The 23480-nt window shown below is 40.0% G+C and overlaps 1 protein-coding gene across 2 annotated transcripts in view; it reads left to right on the plus strand.

The window, feature by feature from the left end:
• Positions 1-2383: 2383 nt before the first annotated feature.
• HGD (homogentisate 1,2-dioxygenase) overlaps positions 2384-23480 on the plus strand; it is a 56266-nt gene continuing 35169 nt past the window's right edge. The window contains exons 1-4 of one of the 2 annotated variants that reach the window (XM_032298948.1): positions 2384-4736; positions 10127-10198; positions 11003-11091; positions 15767-15872. In XM_032298948.1, coding sequence (XP_032154839.1) covers positions 4722-4736; positions 10127-10198; positions 11003-11091; positions 15767-15872 — 282 coding nt within the window. In that variant the 5' untranslated portion in view covers positions 2384-4721. The remainder of the gene's footprint in view (positions 4737-10126; positions 10199-11002; positions 11092-15766; positions 15873-23480) is intronic. The other variant, XM_032298947.1, reaches the window with a different exon arrangement.

Genomic DNA, 23480 nt, shown 5'->3' on the forward strand with positions numbered 1-23480 from the left:
TATACATTACCCAGTCTCGGGTATTTCTTCGTAGCAGCATGAGAAGGGACTAATACAACCTCTAAGTGAAAGCATAATATTTAATTAAAATGAATGATTCTAGTAGCTGAGTAATGAAGCCTTTTCTTCAGGTTTCCAATTATTTGCTTTCAATGCAATTAAAGAAAGAAGAACCTAACTGAGTTGTTGATGGATGGATTATTTTTTTAAAATAATTTTTAAATGTTTTGTATAAAATGTCTTAATCTATGATAAAATATTGATAGATCACTGTGATTTTTGAGATTTAATTCCAAAGAAGTGAGATTATAACAAAATTCCTTCCATTTATATCTACTTATTTATGTGAACAAATTTCTCCACTTAGTTCTATAAAACCAAAAAATAGAATGAAATGATACTGATGAAATGGTACTAAAGTATTGTCTCATTTTAGAAATAAGAATTAGAAACAAGAATTGTATATTCATGGATATTTGAATTAAAGAGGGGATATCTACCTCATTAAAATAAGCATTTCCAGAAAGATTATATATATATATTTTCCTAAATATATTGTATTTACAGGCCACTGTCTTAGAGAAGTAACCTCCAGTCTCCTATCTGGAGGGAACACTTGCTGATAACATTCTGGAAATGTAATGGGAGAAGGAGGCTGGAGGTTTCATCACTGCCGATTATACTTAGTTTTGGTCCTACCCACCCCTCCACTTGCTAGTGTCATTTCTTCTGGAGCAGAGAATAAACCTCCTATCTTGCAGTAGAATCTGGGAGGGGCAGACACCTAAAGTTTCATATTTCTGCTGCTTTTCAGGTTCTCTGCCTCACACATTCCCCATATTGGTTCGTTGAATCCATCCTCTTCTGCCTGGTTTTTTTTATCAACTTTTGTTTTTTGTCTCTCACAGCTTTGATATTGTGACCTTTCTCTGCTCCTGTATGTATTTGACCTGTATGTATTAACCCTTACTCACAGCCTACTCCTTCCACTGTGTGTCTTTGAATGCTGATCACCCTGTCCAGAAGATACCTTCTATTTCTCCTGCTTCCCTAGAAGCTTTCCCTGACTGGATCCCTCCACTTCAATTTCAGTTGCATTGCCCTAAACATAGTTTATTGCATAAGCTGCACTTCTGTTTTTCTCTTTGCACACCTTGTTCTCTCCGCTTACTGCCCTTTCTGTCCAACTCTTACTTTATGTGACTTGGCTCAGACATTGTCTCCTCTGGGAAGCCCTCCTTGGCTCTGCTCATCCAGGCTTTGTGCCCCCTAGAACCCTGGGCTATTCTCTGTCAGAGCACTTATACTATGTTGTGATGGTTTTCAAAAACTGTTAAATAAATGAATGTATAATTACATTAATTAAAATGGAAAGCCATTAGACATAGAACCAGAACTATCTGTAGCTGTGTGTTATTTATTCTCATATCCCAGCAGGACATGATGGCTCATGTCTGTAATTCCAATACTTTGAGAGGCTGAGGCTGGAGGATGGCTTATGCCCAGGAGTTCAAGGCTATAGTGGGCTACGATGTTGCCCCTCCACTCCAGCTTGGGTAACACAGCAAGACTCTGACTCTAAAAAATAACATTAAGTTAGGTGCAGTGGCTCATGTCTGTAATCCCAGCACTTTGGGAGACCAAGGTGGGAGGATTGCTTGAACCTAGGCGTTCAAGATCAGCCTGGGCAACATGGCAAGACCTCATCTCTACTAAAAGTTTTTTAAAGTAGCCGGGTGTGGTGGTGTGTGCCTGTAGTCCCAGCTACTCAGGAGGCTGAGGCGGGAGGATCGCTTGAGCCCAGGAGGTTGAGGCTTCAGTGAGCCGTTTTTGTGCCACTGCACTCCAGCCTGGGTAACAGAGCAAGAATCTGTCTCAAAAAATAAATAAATAATAAAATAATATGTTAATATCCCGTGTGTATATTCTTTCCTTTTAGAAGGAATAGATGTATTCCATTTTAAATATTTTCAGACCCCTCAAAGTAATTTTCATTCAGTCAGGGAACTGTTAACACTTTCTTACCCTTTCAGAAATCTCACACCTTAGGAAAGAATCAAAACACCTCAGGCCGGGTGCAGTGGCTCACGCTTGTAATCCCAGCACTTTGGGAGGCCGAGGCGGGTGGATCACGAGGTCAAGAGATCGAGACCATCCTGGTCAACATGGTGAAACCCCGTCTCTACTAAAAATACAAAACATTAGCTGGGCATGGTGGTGTGTGCCTGTAATCCCAGCTACTGAGGAGGCTGAGGCAGGAGAATTGCCTGAACCCAGGAGGCGGAGGTTGCGGTGAGTCGAGATCGCGCCATTGCACTCCAGCCTGGGTAACAAGAGCGACACTCCGTCTCCAAAAAAAAAACAAAACAAAAAAAACAAACAAACAAACAAAACACCTCTTAAATCTACCTTCAAAGCTGGTTCAATGGAAATAACCTAGAAAGTTTGTTGAAAAATAAGGCAGTAAAGATTTTCCTTTGTCTTTTATTAGCTCCCATTTATTTCTTTATCTAACCACCAACTACGAACTTCCAGGATCTATAAAGATTGAAGACCCAAGGTACTCATAAACTCAGATACACCAGAGATCTTGTCCTCGAATTCACTTTCTGAGTGTGCTTGTTATAGGAATAGTGAAAACTTAGCCTCAATAAAGCTGGGGTCTCCACCTTCCTTCCTCCCAGGTTAGCATATGAATTCCAGAGTAGTTTACATCATACCACAATGTTATCTGTCTGTGCTGATATATGCTGAGATTTCCTATCAGTCCTCAGGCGTCAGTCCACAGGGTTGGCTACCAGCCTGCCACTTGTTTCCTGTCAACATGTCCCCTTTTGTCTGGCCCACTCTGTGCTAGCACCTCGTATGCAGGCAGTCATTCTTGTGCTACTGCAGTATGCCGGAGCCTAGGAACCCCTGGAGGTTGTTTAAACCCATTTATCTAAAGCAGAGGATCTGAAACTGGCAGCCTGTAGCCACTTCAAATCTGCACATGTTTTTTGACCTGCATGATTATATCAGTTATTTATCACTGCTTAACAAACCATCCCAAATTTTAGTAGTGTAAAATATACCATTCTATTTGTTCCCCATTCTGTGGCTCAGCAGTTTGGCCCAGATTTAACTGGTGGTTCTTCTGCTGGTCTTGCCTGGGATCACACATGTGTCTGCAGTCACCTGGCAGCCAGACTGCCTCATTCACATGTCTGGCAGTCACTGTGGGGCTTGCAGCGCTGTTGCCTTGATCTCTGGAGGCCAGCCCAGCTACTTTGCACAGTGTCTCTGGCTGTAAGAATTGGACCTGTCTTAAGTCACAAGCACTTTTCAAACTCTGTGTCATGTTTGCTATTGGCCAAAGAAAAAGACCCTACCTCTTGATGGGAGGAACAGCAAAGTCACATTCAAAGGGGCACATATACAAGGATAGGAGGAATTTGGGCATTTTTTTTGCCATCTATCACAGGTTAGTTTCTCTTTGTCTCTCTCTCTCACTCTCGCACTCTCTCTCTCTCTGTCTGTCTCTGTCTCTCTCTCTCTCACTCTCTCTCATTCTAATTGCCAATGTTTAAAAATTGGAGCTTCATCTTATCTTGAAAAATCAGCTAGCCTATTTTATTCATTTATACTTCCTCCCTTGTCTGTTGGCATTTGAGTTGTGATAATGCCTAGTTTACAAGATTTTTTTTGTGAAGTTAGATATGGAAAAATCTGACAAAAGCAGGCACTCAATATGTTTTCCCCTTTCCCCTTTACCTGCCAATGACCAAGGAGAGCAGCCAAGATGAATAATGAGGGAGTCATAGAGGAGGTGGCTGGAGAGTAATCCCTTAGTCTGTTTTAGAAGTGTAAAAACATTAGGAAACAAAACTCTTAAAGAGTTTATAAGAAAACTAAATGTACTTTAAGAAATTAAAAAGAGCAATAGGAAACACCTCAGTTTGCTCTAAGTGAAAGGCTTTAGGTTCTGCTAGTAGATGACTGGATTACAACCAGGATATGTTTGAATGCAAAGTCCAGGCTCAAAAAGGGGTCTTAGTGGCTCCTTCTAAACTGATATGTTAAGGCAAGGAAAGAGAATATGTCCCTAATGTCTAAAACTATGCCTAATACTTACCCAAGAACCTGAGCTTATTCCTGGGAAGCACCTGCAGAGAACTGAGTGGTTCTGGTCCTGGTGCTTGTCATCAAGTGGCTGTGTGTAAACATCTTACCCCAGTGTAAACATCTGGAGCTGGTAAATGTCTAGGGGTTTTTCTCACTGCCCTCCAGACTCAGCACTGCCTGTTCCTTTCTAGCCTGAGTCAGAACTCAACAGAGAACTCTCCAACACACAGAGCAGGCACTATCTGCCACAGTTCCTTTCCCTGATAGCTTCAAATTATATGCCTTTTGAAATAAGCTTCCTTTTAACTTGAACAAATAATTGGTCAATATCTGCCTCAGTGAAGAGGAGCCCGGCCTCTGCAAACACATAGGAACAAACTGTTTAAAAACCAAAGCACTTGTGTAAGCAGTTAAAAAATAAGCTTGTTGGACTTTGTCCCTATATATGAGTTAGGCAATTCTCCCAGCTGGTTTGAGTGACTCACTGACAGTGAAGCACAGTGAAGCAGTGGAAACCAGAATATCCAAAGAGTGGTTTGAAGGAGAAAGAAGCATTGTGGCTTTGTATCCTCTGGGCCTGCGTTTCCTGAAGTCATCACACATAGAGCAGAGAGAAAATGGCCGAATTAAAGGTAAGAAACCGTCTGGCAAGTTTCCTGTGGCTTCTTCAGCCAAAATTTATGGAAGTTAAAGGTAAGAGATCATCTGACAAATTTGCTGTGGCTCCTTCGGCCAAAATTTATGGAAGCTTCTGAGAACACCAGGGTGTCAGAGTTGAAAAGAACTTGGAGAAGCCCTAGTTCAAATCCCTGTGTTCAGAGGCTTCATTGTGGTGTCTGTGGGCACAACTGGGGCTGCGGAACAAGGGAAAGGTGATAAAGGAAAGAAATGAAGATCTTATTCGTCATTTTTTGTCTTTATTTCAATCATTGTCTTGGAAACCTGTAGACATCCTAAGAGCTCCCCTCCACTACAGACATGCACGTTTCTCACTGTCTCTTTCCCACCCCCTGCTCTGACACATTCCCATTGCTGCAGCTTCTTGGACCACTTCTGCCACCAATTAGATATGCTTAATCTATTCAGTTAATTGAGGCTATCAATCAGCCATTGACCAGTAAAAGCCCTAGCATGTCCTCTAGTAAATCATTCCTTCTTTTTAGTAATACACAATTGAAAAGTATGTATGGGTTTTGTGCTATTAGATGCTAGGCATTTTAACTATGAATTAACTCATAATCTTTAAAATAAATCTGGGGTATAGAGAGAGGTTCTTGATTCTATTAATCAATTAGAAAAGTAAAGCTTGGAGAGACTATGATTTGCCCAAGGTCACTGCCAATAGATGACTGGATTGCAACTAGGTTATGTTTGAATGCAAAGTCCAGGCTCAAAAAGGGGTCTTAATGGCCCCTACTAAACCGGTATCTTAAGGCAAGGAAAGAGAATATGTCCCTAATGTCTAAAACTATGCCTAATGCCCAGCCCAGTCTTGCATCAGTGCCCAACACATGCATATGTGACTGAATAGCACTGCCCAGAACCTTGGCTCAGGGCAGGTGGGCCAGACCTCCCCCCATCAGACTTCTTCCCAGAATGCAGGGTTTGAGAAGTGCCCTAATGCACTCTAACTGATGCTGAGTTTGAAGAATCCATCAGTTAAAGGGAGGTGTTTCTGAGTTTGAATAACCAAACACTTTCCTAATTGATAGGAATCCTGAAAACACTCAACTCTGGAATGAACTTTGGTTTTTTATCTTTATGCCTGACTGATAGTTAACTCTCATTCTTTAATTCAGCAAATATTTTGTGCTAGTGCATGATACTACAGATTAATGTAGTAGAGGAACAGAGTCTGAGATAGGCAAAGTCAAAAGAAACTTCCTAAAGGAGCCTGTACCTAAACTGAATCTTAAGAGAGAAGTTGGAACCAGCCAAGTGAAGAAGGATAGGGTCTGAAGGGAAGAGTGAGTGCAAGGGCACAGCACATGCAGAATGCCTGAATGTTCTAGAGTCCAAAACAGTGTCAGCAAAATTTGAGTTGTTGGAGGGACAGCCAAATTGAGATACCCAGATGGTGGTTGGATATATGGATCTGGATTTCAGGGGAGTGGACAGGGCTAGGGGAATAGATCTGAGTGTCATGATGTCAATGGTAGGAGTTGAAGTCTTGGAGGAAAGAGTAGATAGAAACTTTGTTTTCTGATGAACATTCTATGAGGAAGTTCAGTGGGGGTTGGAAACATCTTTACCATTTATAAATAAATTATATCTAAAATCCTATCCTGCTGTAATGTTTAAGCAACTTATTATGCACATCACCAGGACATCAGTGTAAGTTACATGCAAGTCTTTGCTCTCAGTTTCAAAGGCATTCTTCCCAGCCTGCTGTCTAATCTTTTACAAGGAAAGGTTAACTCCAAAGGTCAGGAATCTGAGCACAGAAAACCAGATTGCATCATATTCATTCTAATCAATAAACATTATATAATTTTTAAAACTGTTTCTCATTTTTTATTTCTTCATTTTAATGAATATGTCAACACAAAGCCATAAATGAAATCGCATTTACACAAAAGTAAAGCTGGGGGAAGAAAATTCAAAAGATAAAATAATAAAATTAAATTTAAAACGTAATACCCTATGTTTTTGAGTAAGTTACTTCGCTTCTCCCAACCTTGGTTTCCTCATTTCTAAAATGAAGAGCTTGCTTAACTTGCAGGCTTTGGCCCCACCACCAAATCCTTGATTCACTTGCTCTGAGTCTGTATATAACAAGCTTCGGGAGTGATTCTAATGATTAGCCAGAAATGGGACCTACTATTCTACATAACTGATTTCCTGTTGCTGCTATAAAAAATTACCCCAAATTTATTGGCTTAAAACAACACAAAAGGTGTGGCTGACACCTTAACTTTAGCCTAGTGAAACCAGTTTCAAATACATATATACTAACTCTTGTTCCAAACGCATAACTCTGAACTCTCTTCTGAGGCCAGCAGTTACAAAGAATGGGGAAGGTTAATGAGTAAATCCACTGGTGCCTGCTGGAAAGCTCAGCTGTACTCCAGCCTGCCTTCCTCTCTTGCAGAGAGGAACAATTTCTTCTGGAGACTCTATGGGAGATTGTGTTTCCCTGCCTTTTCCATGGATTCTGTTTCTTCTAGAGGCTACCCACATTCCTTGGTTTGTAGCCTCTTCTATCTTCAAAAAATGTATCTCTGCTTCTGTAATCGCATCACCTTTTCCCCTCTTAGAAGCCAAATCTCCCTTTGCCTCCCTCTTATAATGATACTTGTGATTACATTTAGGATACACCCAAATAATTAGGATATCTCCCCATTCCAAGATCCTTCATCACATCTGCAAAAGTCTGTTTGGCTAGAAAAGGTAATACAGGTTTCAGGGATTAAGCCATACATATCTTTCAGAGCCATTATTCAGCCTACTGCGGTAATATACAAGTTCCCTTCACAATCTATATTCTACGTTCCCATCAAGGTTAACTAGAAATATTAGACTCCTTTTCTACAAACACACACACATACAGTAGCAGTAGCTCTACCCTGACTTCTCTCTCTTTCCTTCATGCCCAGAAAGAGGAAGTGAGGTGCACCATCTGTCCATCTCATCAGGTGTTACCTAGAATCAGAGTGAGGAGAAAGCACCTCATAAAACTACTCTGACAAGTAAACCATATCCTGGGGACCAGGTGAGAATTAAAAAGCTGTATACTCGTAAGCTGCCAAAGAACTGGTGGTACTGAAGTCACATGGAGCTCAGGAATTTATCTTGCATTTAGAAAGTATGCACATAATTCTCCTGAAAAAAAAAATTTTCTGTCGGATCAAATTATTCAGAAATCCAAACTGTAGAAAACATGCTTAATGTTAGCTTTTTAATTTTATTTTTGTACACGATATACTTTTGCATAGGCACTGAACCAGCTGGAAATGAATGCTTGGATTTTCCCAGCTGATAAAAACAGAGTTGAGATTCTGTCCTTGAGCTCAATGTCTGAAGAAAGCAGCTGCAATTACTACTTCCTTAATTCAGATGCCTTCAGCAGTGAGGGACATGGCATTTTAAAGCTGTAATAAACTCATCTGTAATTTTTCTCTCAGGGGAATTGGAAAAACCAATTGATTTTGATAGTGACTCAGCAGTTTTCACATTCCTCCTTAGCCAATGCACTGCAGCTAAGATTGAGAAACAGATTCAGAACTCGCACCTCGCAGTGCTTGGTGGCTTCCTTCCAAACCACCAGCTGTTCTTCCTACTTTCTTTTCTATTTTTTAAAGCACAGTCTGAATCAAATACTTCAGAAACATATATACTAACTCTTGTTCCAAACGCATAACCCTGAACTCTCTTTTGAGGCCAGCAGTTACAAAGAATGGGGAAGGTTAATGTGTAAATCCACGGGTACCTGCCAGAAAGTTCAGCTGTACTCCAGCCTTCATCTCTTGCAGAGAGAAATAAAGTGGCAGTTGAACAAAGTGAAGGCACTGTGGCTTCCATCACAAGCTGGCCTCAAATTCCATTTCACAGAATTGAAGATAATTTGGGGTTATTACCAATTCTCAGCAGCTCAAATTCAATCCCGTTGATGGTGAGCATGGGGTTCAGTTTAGAAGGAGAAAATTAGATGCAGCAGAGAATCAGAATGCTGGATAGTGTCTGCCATTTCCCCAAAGATATCATCCTAACTGCATGCCGCTGCTTTTAACAAATCAGTATATACCTTAATATTTTTTTGTGATGACAAATTTTCAAATATACAAAATATTATATCTGAAGGCAAAAAGAATAATTTCACCTCCATTGCTTTCTAGGTCATAACTTTCACGTCTGATATTTCTGCTGAGAATTGGTAATAACCCCAAATTATCTTCAATTCTGTGAAATGGAATTTGAGACCAGCCTGTGATGGAAGCCACAGTGCCTTCACTTTGTTCAAATATAGACCGTTGTTGACCTAATCATCACACACATCCAGGCGTGTTATATCTCCATGCTGCTGAGAACTCCGGAGGGCCTACCCTTCACTCACTTCCATCCTTCTTATATCTCTTTAGGAGATGTGTTCAGATGGTGGCATTTTATTTGCTGAGAAAGACTGCACTTTCATTATCCTGGGCTAAAATCAATTGGTATTTAAGTTAGAGCAAAGAGAGTTCTAACCCTATTTACGGCAGCACACATACACTTACATTAGAATTGGCTTTAAGTGAAAAAAATCAATCAACAGATTTCCACTGAGTACCTTCTATGAGCTAAGACTGCCATAGTCCCAGCCTTCATGCAGCTTGTAGGCTAACAAAGAGCCAGACAGTGCACAAGAACTCGCAAGTGTGTTGAGTGTTGCAAGAGTAAGTTTCAGGGGCTCTGCATGACTTACCTGTTGAGAAACCCTTAACTTTTTTTTCCCTCCCTCTGGGTGTAAAGTGAAGAGATGGCAATCCGAGTAGGTTCCATTGTGTCATTGTGAAACAATTCTGCGCTGGCAAATCTCCTAAAGGACACCCATATCTTTAAACTTTATTTGCATGCATTCATACAAATATAGATGTGTTCCATAGATGAGGCAGATAGCAAAGGCTTCTGCCTGCAGCCAGACTAGTTTGGAGAGGGTTTTGCTGTTGGGATTGGATCCACACGTCTTCCTAAATGTTTTTTTGTTGTTGTTCTTTTTTTTTTTTTTTCCAGAGTTTGAAGGGGAAATGGAGTCTCAAGTTTAGGGAGGTTCAGTGTAGATGCATAAATCAACTAAGTACAGCTAAGGGTGGAGAAGCACTCTTCTGATTAATTGGAATATACAGCACTCTTCTGATTAATTAGAAGTCTAATATTTACAGAAAGCATATTCTCTTTCCTGAGTCATATGTTAAGACACAGTAAAGATATTATATGTGGAACATCATATACACATGTGTGTCCATATAGAAATTCTTACCTTTGTAGACTGCCAGTGTTCTTTAAATCCTACTAATGGTGGCATTTGTGTCTTTGTCACATACAGTACCTTTCTGGATTTGGGAATGAGTGTACTTCAGAGGACCCTCGCTGCCCAGGTTCCTTGCCAGAAGGACAGGTACGAGCAAATAAAGTGCTTAGAAGAGCTCTGAATCCTATTCCTGGATGACTAGCTTTTAGGCCAAAGTGCCTCCACCCACTGTGGCTCTTCTAATCTAGCCTGTGAACTGTCTAGGGGTTTCCCAAGTCATAGGGGCAATATAGATACAGTGCAATGACAATACAAAGATTAAAATTGGATTGGTGGCACAGCAGCCAACCCAAACTAGTAAAATTAACTGTAGGGTTTCCAGTAGGATCCCCGAAATCTAGGGTTAAAGAGAATTCCTCATATTCCCCTTGAACACCATAAGATGTGACAATTACGAGAAAATAACAAGGTGCTTTAATATGTATGCACAAAGATGTTCATACTAGTGCTGGCTAGAATAGCAACAACACAGCAAACAAAAATATTTTCAAAACTTTTGAAGACTGTATCATGGCATAAAAGTCCTCATGATATAATGTTTGTTTTCTTTAAAAGAAAAAAATGCCTGATTATTATAGGATTACAGGTATCATAGGGTCACAATTTTGGAGGATAAGAATGCAAGAAAAAATACAAACATGTTAACACTGGGTTATTTCTGGTTGTGAGATAATGGGTGATATAGTTTATAAATTTTCTACAATAAGTATATATTACTTTTATAATCAAGGGGGCAAGTCACATCAAAAGTTGTTACAAGAAACATATTGAGTTGGAGATGATCATGTGCAGTGGCCCAGAGCATCCCCATTCCCCTACAGAGTTAGTTGGTGGGAAGGTGTGATGTTTTTCAGATGAGAGTAATATTGTTTGTTGCATCCTTTGTTTCAGAATAATCCTCAGGTCTGCCCCTACAATCTGTATGCTGAGCAGCTCTCAGGATCGGCTTTCACTTGTCCACGGAGCACCAATAAGAGAAGGTACAAAGAAGGCCGGGTGCTGTGGCTCACGCCTGTAATCCCAGCACTTTGGGAGGCTGAGGCAGGTGGATCACGAGGTCAAGAGATCGAGACCATCCTGGTCAACATGGTGAAACCCTGTCTCTACTAAAAATACAAAAATTCAGCTGGGCATGGTGGTGTGTGCCTGTAATCCCAGCTACTCAGGAGGCTGAGGCAGGAGAATTGCCTGAACCCAGGAGGCAGAGGTTGCGGTGAGCCGAGATCGTGCCATTGCACTCCAGCCTGGGTAACAAGGGCGAAACTCCGTCTCAAAAAAAAAAAGAGAAGGTACAAAGATTAGATGAATTCTGACCTGCAGACTGTGGGAACTATGACAGGGACTTTGGGCTGCCTCCTTCCCCTGGGCCACAGCCTCCTAGAGCTGCTCAAGATTCTGCTTCTTATAGGCTTTGGTCTAGGTCCTAGTCAGGAGAGAATAGACTTCCTGCTAGCTAGCACCAAGTGACTGGTGGAAGGAGGTGAAGGAAAGCTGTGCAGAGCCTGGAAAATACACATGTCCAGTTCCATTTACAAATTATCTCCTATACTCAGAATGAAATATTCCTAATAGTTTGGCCTTCTTCTAAAGACTGTCCTGTTGAGTTTTGGTTTGGGATTTTCCTTTGTTTTATAATGACTGAGTCATAACTCTGGAAGATTCAGAGCAATATCTTTCTCAGCTAACTAGAGGTATGTTCTTTGCAAGAAAATGTTGGGTATTCCAAGCTTGGATAGTTGAAAAGTCATGTATCATGGCCCATTGTGGTTTGAATTAATAAGGTTTTTACTCTAGAATTTGCCTTTGCTAGAAACCAGCATATTCATTAACATAGTATGCCATGTTCCATGTTTGCTCTAATCCTACATCCGGGTCAATGAACATGATCCCTTGATTGACTCATATCAGGCAGGTTGGATGCAGTATGCATTGTAGTTTTAAGAGGCAGTAAGTGTTGTGATTTAAATAAATAGTATCTAATTATAGAAAGTTTAGGCTAAGGCATTTGTGAAGAGGAATGCTGCTGATGTTAGAGATTTGGGGAGAAGGGCATGTGGTCTTCTTGTACTGCTTAGCAGGGTGGCCTGAGTTTATCACCACAGGTCCTTCTGAGAAGCAAATGAGATAGTAAGTACAAAACTATAGTGGACCACACAAATGATTAAGATTGCACAGGTAATCATGGCCACCCTGGAGGCAGGCCCCCTGAGTATAAATCCTGGCTCCTCTTTTTCAAATCTTGGGCAAATCATCTGCCTTTTTGGATCCTCTAGTTCTTCATTCATAAAACAAAGATAATAATAGTACTTATTTCATATCTGTGGTGAGGATTAAAAGAGAGAATGTGTATAAACTGCACATTGCAAGGCACATGGTTAGTGATCAGTTAATGCTAGTTATTGTCATAATAATCATCATTAAGTATTGCCATCATGGCAGAGTTTCTGCCTCATTTCCAGGGTATCTTGAGGAGGCTGTCAAGAGATCTGTGCATGATATATGGCAGGTGCTATGTTACAATGTCAGTATAACAGTGCTTTTCTCTCAATAGATATGTGTGTGGAAAGAGGACGAAATAGAGAAAGTTTTCTAAGCCTGTCAAAAATTGGGATAATTCCATTGCTATATAATAATCAATCAATCTCTCTCTCTCTCTCTTTCTCTCACTCTTTCTCTCTCTCAGCCCAAATAGACGGGGTAAGGTAAGCACACAGACAATTCTGTCCATTCTAATTTATGACAACCTGGCCTCTATGACTATGTTCTTGACTTTATGGCCCATTCCCTAACAGGCCACCTGGTCTCCGGATTCTGCTGCCTGTCCCCATTATTCAGCAATACCTTCAGCCAGCAGGAGCTGAGCTCTGTTCCAGGAGGCTGAAAAAGAGCTGTTGGCATTTCATTAAGAAGCTGGCACTGTTCCCTGAATCAGAATTAAATCCCTGTTCAGGGCAATGTAGTGCTGCCTGGGGAGTATTATAAACTCAGCTAAAAAATAAGGGACGCTAGGTATGGCTCACCCATCTATTTAGAAAAACACTTCAAAGATACCCACAAAAATTTTGTGGAAATTCTTCCCACTCAAAATCTCCAGTGGGAAGATGGGACCAGTCCTATCCATAAGTAGGCCCGCCTGAAATTCCTAGTTACTACTCATTTGAACCACAGCATGCAGGGCCACCACAAAACTATTATAGAGTCTACCTACCTACCTACCTAACTACCTGCCTGCCTGCCTGCCTACCTAGGATTTATATTTATCAGATTAGCTAGCTGATTGATCCCTTGAGTCTTGAAAAGGCAAGAGTCAGAGAATGTGGATAATCTGGACTGTGATAAAATTCGGACAATTAAGAGAAGAAAGGCAATTAAGCATCTAATAAGCGAGCATCTATTGTATGCCAGGCGTTTTCGGTTCACAAACTCTTTGAGTTCTCACAACAATCTTAGAAGACAAGGACGAAGAACATAAGGTCCAGAAAGTTTAGTAACTCTCCCAGGATCACACAGCTGATTCCAAGACATATACATATGCCCTGAACTTCATATACTGGGAGCTGGAGAGGCTTAGTAAGACCAAGGCCTGAGGTCATATCATCAAGAAATGGAGGAACCAAATGGAAACTAAACATATCTAGCCCTTTTTCCCCCAGATGGCTCAGCACTGGGCCAGGCCAAGTCAACCCACTGAGATAGACTGTCCTTGGGCTCAAAAGGGCCAAAGCCTGTTGATTCAGGTCTGATCTTCCATTGTCCATCTGTATTTTGTCAGGGTAGTAGCCTTTGAAAGGACTTAGGTCCCTCTTAGTGAGTTTCAGTGTCCCTTCCAACTTCTAGAAGGTTCTCATCCTGGTGTCCTTTAGAATTCCTTTGTCAGAGTCTTCTTCCCTTCTTGAAGCCTGAGATCTGGTCCTGGTAGAGAGGACATGCTTTAAAAAGAACAGAAAGAAAAACAAATAGAGCCATAAATGTACCACAGTAAAACATGAACACACACTCTTCTAATTTTGGAGTACAGAAGTGTTAATTTATTTTTAAGTTCCAGGGTATATGTGCAGGTTTGTTACATAGGTAAACATGTGCCGTGGTGGTTTGCTGCACCTATCAACCCATCACCTAAGTATTAAGTCCAGCATACATTAGCCATTTTTTCCTGATGCTCTCCCTCCCCCAACTCCCACCCCCCAGCAGGCCCCAGTGTGTGTTATTGCCCTCCCTGTGTCCATGTATTCATTGTTCAGCTCCCACTTATAAGTAGAACATGTGGTATTTGGTTTTCTGTTCCTGCTTATGGCTTCTAGTTCCATCCATGTCCCTGCAAAGGACATGATCTCATTTTTTATATGGCTACATAGTATTCCATGGTGTATATGCACCACATTTTTTTTATCCAGTGTATCATTGATGGGCATTTGGGTTGATTCCATGTCTTAGCTATTGTGAATAATGCTGCAGTAAACATATGTGTGCATATATCTTCATAATAGAATGATTTATATTCCTTTGGGTATATACCCAGTAGTGAGATTGCTGGATCAAATGCTATTTCTCATTGTGAGTCTTTGAGGAATCACCACGCTGCCTTCTATAATCGTTGCACTAATTTACATTCCCACCAACAGTGTAAAAGCATTCGTATCTCTCCACAGCCTCTCCAGCATCTTTTTTCTCTTACAAATTAATATCAAAAAGACAAATAAACTCAATGGAAAATGACAAGGGACTTTTACAAGTAATTCATAGAAAAACTACAAAGAGCCAATAAACAAATGAATAGACTATTTTTTTGGGAAATATTTTGTATTTCCTAACTCATAATAAATGCAAAATAAAATGAGATACTATTTTCCACCTAAAACACTAAAATTAATAATATTCCAGATTTGTGAAGATGTGTGTGACCAGGCACTCTCACCTATTATTTTTATGGTAATAAAGTGTTTAAATGATCTGGCAATTTTACTTAGAAATAAATGTATTGGATATATCTGGAAGAATATATATTTTTAAAATATCATTAAGCTCTGATGCTTCTGAGGAATAGCCCTGAAGAAACTGGAGGAAAAGGAGCCCTTTACGTTTCAGGACTTTTTAAATTACTTGAATTATTTTTACCATTGTCATGTGTTACTTTCATAATTTTAAAGGAGAAAATTGATTTATTATTTCAAAAATAACAAAGATACCGTCTATATTGTCTCAAGCGACATAGAACTCATTGTTTTTGCCTTCCAGAGCAAGGACTAGTATCCTATGATATCCATAAGCTAATGTTTTTCTACTGATTTTCCTACACAGATATCTCTCAAGGTATTCCCTGTTCCTTTATAGTTGTTAGAAAAGACAGTTCTTCATTTTTTGGCAGCATGGGAATAACAATGAACCAGAGTCCATTTGAAGCATGATGGGGGCAGTGAAAAGGTGAGAAGAGGCCAGGGGTGTGGACAGCAGATGGCCATTAAAAAGTGATGCCGTGACATTGCTTCACTGCTTCACACATTAGAGCCCAGGTCTAATGTGACTTGAGTGTCTTCGTTGACTTGACAGGTCGTCGTTGACTTGAGTGTCTTCCTGATGGTACTGCCTCAGCCATTCTGTGTATCACTCAGAACATTACTTTAAGGCTTGTACATCTTGTATGTTTTTTTCCTCTAGCTGGCTGTATAGGATTCTACCTTCAGTTTCTCACAAGCCCTTTGAATCCATTGATGAAGGCCATGTCACTCACAACTGGGATGAAGTTGATCCTGATCCTAACCAGGTAACCTGGTCCTGTGAATTGAAGCATATCATATACCCAAAGCCTTGAATAGAAATACCTAAACAGAATACCATAGTCTTTGAAAAACTTAGATAGCTTTTTTTAGTATTATTTTAATAAATGCTAAAGTGTGTCTATTTTCTGCTCAAACTTGGGTGCTATATTAGTCCATTCTCATACTGCTATAAAGAAATACCTAAGACTGGGTAATTTATAAAGGAAATATTTTTAATTGACTCACAGTTCTGCATGGCTGGGAGGCCTCAAGAAACTTACAATTATGGCAGAAGAGGAAGCAAACACATCCTTCTTCACATGACAGCAGGAGAAAGAAATGTTAAACAAAAATGGGAAAATCCCCTTATAAAACCATCATCTCCTGTGAGAACTCACTATCATGAGAACAGCATAAGGGTAACCATCCCCATGATTCAATTACCTCCTACCAGGGAGGACCCTCCCATAACACACAAGAATTATGGGAACTATAATTCAAGATGAGATTTGGGTGGAGACACAGCCAAACCATATCAGGTGGGAATTTTGGAACTGATTGATTGATTATGTTTATGCATATTGTTAAAAGAAAAACCTTAGACAAATCTAATTTAACAGAGTTTAATTAGGCAAAGGACAATTCATGAATTGTTCTATGTGAGCCAGGATAGGTTCTGAGAGACTCCAGCACAGACACTAATAGAAGACAATTTATGGACAGCAGAAGGAAAGTGATGTATGGAAAACAGAAATGAGGTACAGAAATAGCTGCATTAGTTGCAGCTTGGCATTTTACTTACTTGAACTGAGTTTTAACTGTTGGTCACAATGATTGGCACAAGAGTAGGTTACACATCCAATTAGGTTATGGTTCATTATGTATGTAGAAACCTTTAGGCAGAACTTAAAATATGTAAGGAGGCAGCTTTAGGATAAACTTGATTAACAGTGTGTGTGTGTGTGTGTGTGTGTGCGCGCGCTCTTGTGCGCACACGTGCACGTGCACGTGCACGTGCTTCAGTTTGTATCTTTCTAGCCTAATGGGCACAGTAGTAGTTCGGACTTAGTAGAACTGCTCAGGTAAGTTGGCTGAGTAGAAATTATATATGTTGGTCAAAATGTCTACGTGCTCTTAAGTTTTTTTCTGTTAATCTAAACTTACCATGAAATATAGAAAACACATTTAATACTGACATCTTTGAAGAGAGGCCTTTGATATCTGGCATGGGGTGAGAGTCTTGCTGTCTGAGCTGAATGATGTAAGTCTATTGTGTCTATTGTGTCACAGATCACTGTCACATTCTCTTTAAACCTAGGGCTTCCATTCTTTTTCTAGGAGCTTCCTCCTTTTAGTCTAGTAATAGTGGGCTTTTTCTCTGGTTATCAGTATTATACACTCTGCTTGCAGAGTATATAAGATAGAATGAGACAGAACCAGTACTATAGCAATGAGATAGACCCAATGCTATAATGGACTGAGTTCTCAGTTTTTTAACCTCTTGAGAACCCCAGTGTATTGCCTTTGTCCCTGAGTTTTGATAACAGGTATATAGAGCAGGAAGAAAAACAGACCTAGGTTTGCATCCCTGCCCCTCTACTTACTAGCTGTGTCTTAAGCTATGATGTTTCAACTGTAAAATGGGATGATAACATCTGCCTTGTGGTGCTATTGTGAAGATTGTAAGAGAATAGGTGTGAACCTGCTTTGTACAATGCCTGGGATATGACAGGCAAGAACTATGATTCTGATACAGCTGTTTATATTACCTGAATTTACATTATTCAGGTAAATTTATTTTTTCATTTTATAGTATTTTTTATTCTGAAGTTGTCTTCTGCTCTCCTTCCCTCCCTCTTTCTCTCTCTGTCTCCTTCCCCCTCCCTCTCTCCCCACCCCTACTTTCCACAGCCCAAGGAAATCTCCTGTTTCCCCTTTGTTTACCAAGACATTTTGTCTATACCTGCAAATCTCCCTCCCCTAAGTGCTTAGACCTTTTATAAAAACAAAAGTCAAAATAATTTAGAGATGCCTTTGGTTTCCTGCGCAGTTCTCTCTCTTGTCTTAATTATGGAAATCTCAAAGAAATAAGCATCTGCTTGAATGCTACCACCCCTTTCTACGAGGGACAGGAAGGGAGGGAGCCTTTCAGGGTAGAAAAATGTGAATTAGTATTTCAAATGTTATCTACCTCATAGCCATTTTGAAACTAAGATATTTTGTCTAAATAATTGACTCTTAAACTTGTGTGAAGTTTAATGCATAAAGTAGACATCCTCCCTGGTACCCAGCTGGCCTATCTATTGCCTTTAAGCAAATTTCAAAATGCAGCCCCTATTCTAACCCCCAACCCCTCAGACTCAGTCTGCCACACACAGGGACACATGCTAGGCATTCAGCTCCTGTCCATTTCCCCTTCAGTTGGACAAGGCCCTTGTGCAGGGCACAGCTTGTACAACCAACCTGGGGACCCTGACTTTACCTCATTCTTGAGTCTCTTGTGGGTTCAGGTAATATGGGTATAGTAACTATGTATATGAAGTTAACTAAATGAGGAATTACAAGAAAAGTTTATAGGCAGGGAATTTTATCACTCTTATCCTTGATACCATCTCAGGAAGACTGGGGACTGCTCCCCCTAAAGCCTTCATTTTCTTTAGTGTATATTTAATTCATTATCCAAGAATTAATGCAACCTCTTTTTGAGTGTATTTAAATTCAGCCTGAGGACATAAATTCAATTCATTAATATCTCACATAAGACATATACCTAATTTTATATATCTGTCTCTAATTTCTGAAGTCTCAGAATTTAATGAACTAATCTACATCCAATTTAACCATGATTTTACAGATTTCAGCTAGAATTCCTGAATTAGCATTTCTCTTTAACGGGCCTTTAAAATTTATGTTTTATTATTATTGCATCTCTAACCTCTTGATTGTTTGAAAGTCAGTTTCTTGACCCAGTTAAGACCCAGCTGAGAGAATTACCTCTTGGTTCTTAACCAGTATAATTTGGACCAAATAAGAAATACCTCAAAGCTAATTAAAGATTATATCATAAAATGCCTTCTGTCTCCAGTGCATGCAAATTATAAAAAAATCTTTCAAAACAATACACCCTTATAGGATATTTGCTGGCTAATTTGTCAGACTTTCCAGGTGTTGCTATCCTGAAATCCCCTTCCCTCCACAAATGTCTTGGATTTTCCTAGCTCTCTTGCCCAAGACTCTCCTATTCACAGCCAGACTTCTTGAGAAAATAATCTAAAGCCACTTTATCACCCCCATTCACTCTTTAACCCTATGCAATTCGGCCTGCCCAGACAACTCTATTGAAAACATATATACCTTCTTTACACAATAGTGCATCACTCTCTAATTAATACATTTTTTTATTTAAAACTTACATGGAAGTGTCAGTGCCCAGTAATTCCACTAACACAGAGTTAACAACTTCTAATATTTTTGGTTCTTTCAAGTCTTTTCTTTTTGTACATATATGTAAATAAATAATTCCTAGGGTCCCATCTAGCCAGTAACCAAAAGTAATTTAACATAATATCTGGCCAGGCACAGTGGTTCATGCCATTAATCCTAGCAATTTGAGAGGCCAATATGAGAGGTTCACTTGAGTCCAGGAGTTTGAGACCAGCCTTGGCAACATAGCAAGACCCTAGCTCTATTAAAAAAAGTGAAAAACTTAGCCAAGCATGGTGGCAAGCACCTGTAGTCCCAGGTACTCAGGAGGCTGAGGTGGGAGGACTACTTGAGCCTGGGAGGTCAGGGCTGCAGTGAGACCTGGTCATGCCACTGCACTCCAACCTAGGCAACAGTGCAAAACCCTATCTCTAAAAAAAAAAAAAAAAAAAAAAGAGAAAAATAAAATAATGTTAATCTTAACTTGCTTTTCCTGAAAACATTAAAGAGTATCCAATATATGACCCACAGCAATACTTTTTAAAATTGCCTTTCCCCAGTTTTTCCCAGACTCCAACCCTCTCACATCTGTCTTCTCTCACCTGACCTCTCACCTTCTCCAAGCTCTTCATGCCTTGCCATCATTGATTGTTGGCTTCTCTCTCTTCCTCTGCCTACATTCTTCCTCTAGAAAATGACACCTGCACTATAGATCTTCTACCCACTTTGGCTGGGAGACACACATATAACAGTGACCTCCATAGAAATACTAGAGTTCAAGGGACTCCAGTGAGAATAAACAAATCTGAATTTTCTGTAGAGATCAAGGAAGGAAAGAGAAAGAGGCAGTGAATACACTTATAATAATGCTTTTTTAAAAACAATCAGTTATATATATATTTACTTTGAATTGTTTTTATTTAAATGTCATATTTTGTGCCTTTTTTCATGTCTTTTTAAACTTCTTGAGCATAATTTTTGATGTTACATTATAATTCAACAAATGTTTATAAAACAATTCTCTATTGTGATATATGTGAATTTTTTCCATTTTTACTATTATATAGTAAATCCACAGCTAAATATAATCCTTTTCTCCTCAACATCCCAGCCTGGAACAACTGACCTCCTTCTTTTCTTCCTGAATCTCCTTTTTTCCCTGAGTTCCATGATACTGCATGATTCCTAAACCTGCAAAATAAGTGTTCTTCAAGGTCCTGAACTAGACTCTTCATATAGTTTGACTGTGTCCCCACCCAAATCCCATCTTGGATTCCCAAGTGTTATAGGAGGGATCCGCTGGGAGGTTATCTCCCTGCACAAGCTCTTTCTTTGCCTGCTGCCATCCATGTAAGATGTGACTTTCTCCTCCTTGCCTTCCACCATGATTGTGAGGCTTCCCCAGCCACATGGAACTGTAAGTCCAATTAAACCTTTTTCCTATATAAATTGCTCCATCTCAGGTATGTCTTTATGGGCAGCATGAAAATGGACTAATATAACTCTCACCTCCCCCTTGTCACCATCTCCCTCCTGGGAGAAGGGGAAGTGCTTACTCTCTCTCCTCTCCTCCTGTCCCTTACTGTCTTTCTTAACTTCCTCTTTTCTTCTTCTCATCACCCCCACCTTCCCCTTCCCCTTCGTATTCATCTGCTAGGGCTATCATAACAAAAAGATACTGGGTGGCTTAAGCAAAAGAGATTTATTTTCTAACAGTTCTGGATTCCAAGATCAAGGTATCAGGAGGGTTGCTTTCTTCTAAGGCCTCTCTCATTGGCTTGTATCTTCTCCGTGGTTCCTTACATCATCTTTCCTCTGTAAGTGTCTGTAGCCAAACTTCCTCTTCTCATAAGGACAGCAATCACATCAGATTAGGGTCTACTCTAGTGACCTCATTTTAATTTAATTATCCCTGTAAGGACTCCATCTGCAAATACAGTCACATTCTGAAATACAGGGTGTTCGAACTTCAACATATGAATTTGGAGGAAGAACACAATCTAACCCATAATTCTCTCCTTCTGCTTCTTTTTCCCTCCAAATATCAACTAAGGATTCCCATTCTTTTGGATTCTTTTTGCCTTAGACATGAAGGGATAGTTGTTGATAAGAAATAACCAAGTGGGACAAACTAACAGGAGGAACTCCTTGCACAACAGAGGATTTTCCTAGCTCACTACACTGAATCTGATGCCAAGTCCATAGAATGGTGATGCCTGAGTATACACAAGAGTTTCCAGGGGACTTGTTTAAAATGTAGATTCCTCAGCCTTGGCCCCCAGAGATCCTAGTTCAGTAGGTCTGAGGTGGTACACAGGAGTCTCCCCAGATGATTCCCATGCAGGTTGGTGCTGGACCACACTTTATGAAATGCTGCTGTAGAGTGTGCTTTCAGGATCTCTCTGGTTCCTTTTTCCCTTTTCCTACCTCCACCTGGTTCAGACCTCATTTCTTCTAACCTAGACTATTATAATGACCTTCTACCTGATTCATATGTCTTCCCCTCCCTATCCCACGCCGTGCTGCCAGAATCAGCTTGCTAAATATCAAAATTTTTAAATCTCACCATCACCCCTCCCCTCCACTGTCCAACCAATAAATAAACTAGAAGTTTATTGGCTGAGAGTTCTACAGGTTGTAAAGGAAGCATACTGGCTTCTGCTTCTGGGGAGGTCTCAGGATGCTTCCAATCATAGTAGAAGGTAAAGGGTGAGCAAGGCATCTCACGTGGCAGGAGCAGGAGCAAGAGAGAGAGGAGGGAGGTGCTATACACTTTTAAATCCAGTGCAGACTTCTAAGATAAGAGATCAAGAGCTTGATTCACTGTCACAGCCTTTCAAACACTCCACTTTCTTCCATGTCCCCTACCTTTCAGCCACACTAGAACCATCACCATTCCAGGACAACTCCATAAGTTCTCCTGCCCTAGTGCTGCAAGCTGTTTTATCTACCTGGAATTTCCTTTTCTTCCTTCACAAATATTCACCTATCTAAATCCTACTCATGATTTATGTTTCATTTTAAATAATACTTTCTTCATTATACTGTTTCTATATTTCTCAGAGTATTTAAAAGTAAGGTCTATGTCACTGTCATCCTCATCTGATCTGCAGCATCCAGTACATGCCTTCTTCCAAGTAGTAGAATCACAAGTATTTGTTGAACTTACTGCCTGATAGTTCAGATCCTATCATTCTATAAATAAACTAGATTGCATTTCTCTAAATGCATTCAGTGGTGTGTGCCAACATTGCAGTGCACATTCCCCTGCTCAGCCCTTTTGGACAGTTCGCTGGCCCTTTTTACAGTACATCTCCATCAACTTACATTTCACTCCTTGCAAAGATATTGCAGCTGTCTGCAAACCAGATGATTTCATTGCTTATATCTCTTATTTTCCATGTATAAGAATGTTAAATAGGCCCTGTGCCAGAACTTATTCCTGAGGGAACCTTCCTATTTACATTTCTCTTCCAAAGTTATTTGCACTGATTCCCTTCCTTGATTTTCTATCATGATTTTTTCATGCTTCCAGGATCTTCTGTAATGCATTCCCTGAGGGAAGAGACAATGTCATGTTCACCTTCAGCACCTAGCATAAAATCTGGTACACAGAGAAGTTCAATAAATATTGTTTTAAAGAATTGATATAAGGAGATTGGACAAGAACATTGACCCTGAAGGACCTAAGCAGAGTTAGTGTCCCAGGAGTCAGACTGAGGCCAGGGTGACTCAGCACTGGAGGAACAGTAAATAAAGGTCAGTTTGGAAGACCAAGTACAAGACCATTAAAAGGAGGCAAAGCTGGGAGATCAGGATATTTGGGAAACTGATCAAGACAGGATAAGATCAAAGGGCTCAGGGTGTAAGTTAGTAAGAGGGGCTGAGAAAATGTTGGCATCAGTTATTAGTAGAGAAAATTTAACTGTTCTAAACCACCAGTTTTCTCACTTCTAAAATAGAGATAGTAATAATCATAGGGCACCTCAGAGAGTTGTTGTGAGAATTAAATGTCATCTGACATTTTTTAAATTGAGTAATTATTATGTTCCATACTCTGTGCTAGGTGCTAGGTAATCTTTTACATTCAAGGGCAAGGTCAAATGAGAATCTATGTTTCTATCCTTGATGACTCATCTTCATTTGTAGCCTCATGAAAGCCTTTTTTTTTTTTTTTTTTTTTTTTTTTT

This window comes from Sapajus apella, unplaced genomic scaffold (genome assembly GCF_009761245.1).
Source record: "Sapajus apella isolate SASKATOON/1434 unplaced genomic scaffold, GSC_monkey_1.0 scaffold40, whole genome shotgun sequence".
Lineage (NCBI taxonomy): Eukaryota > Metazoa > Chordata > Mammalia > Primates > Cebidae > Sapajus > Sapajus apella.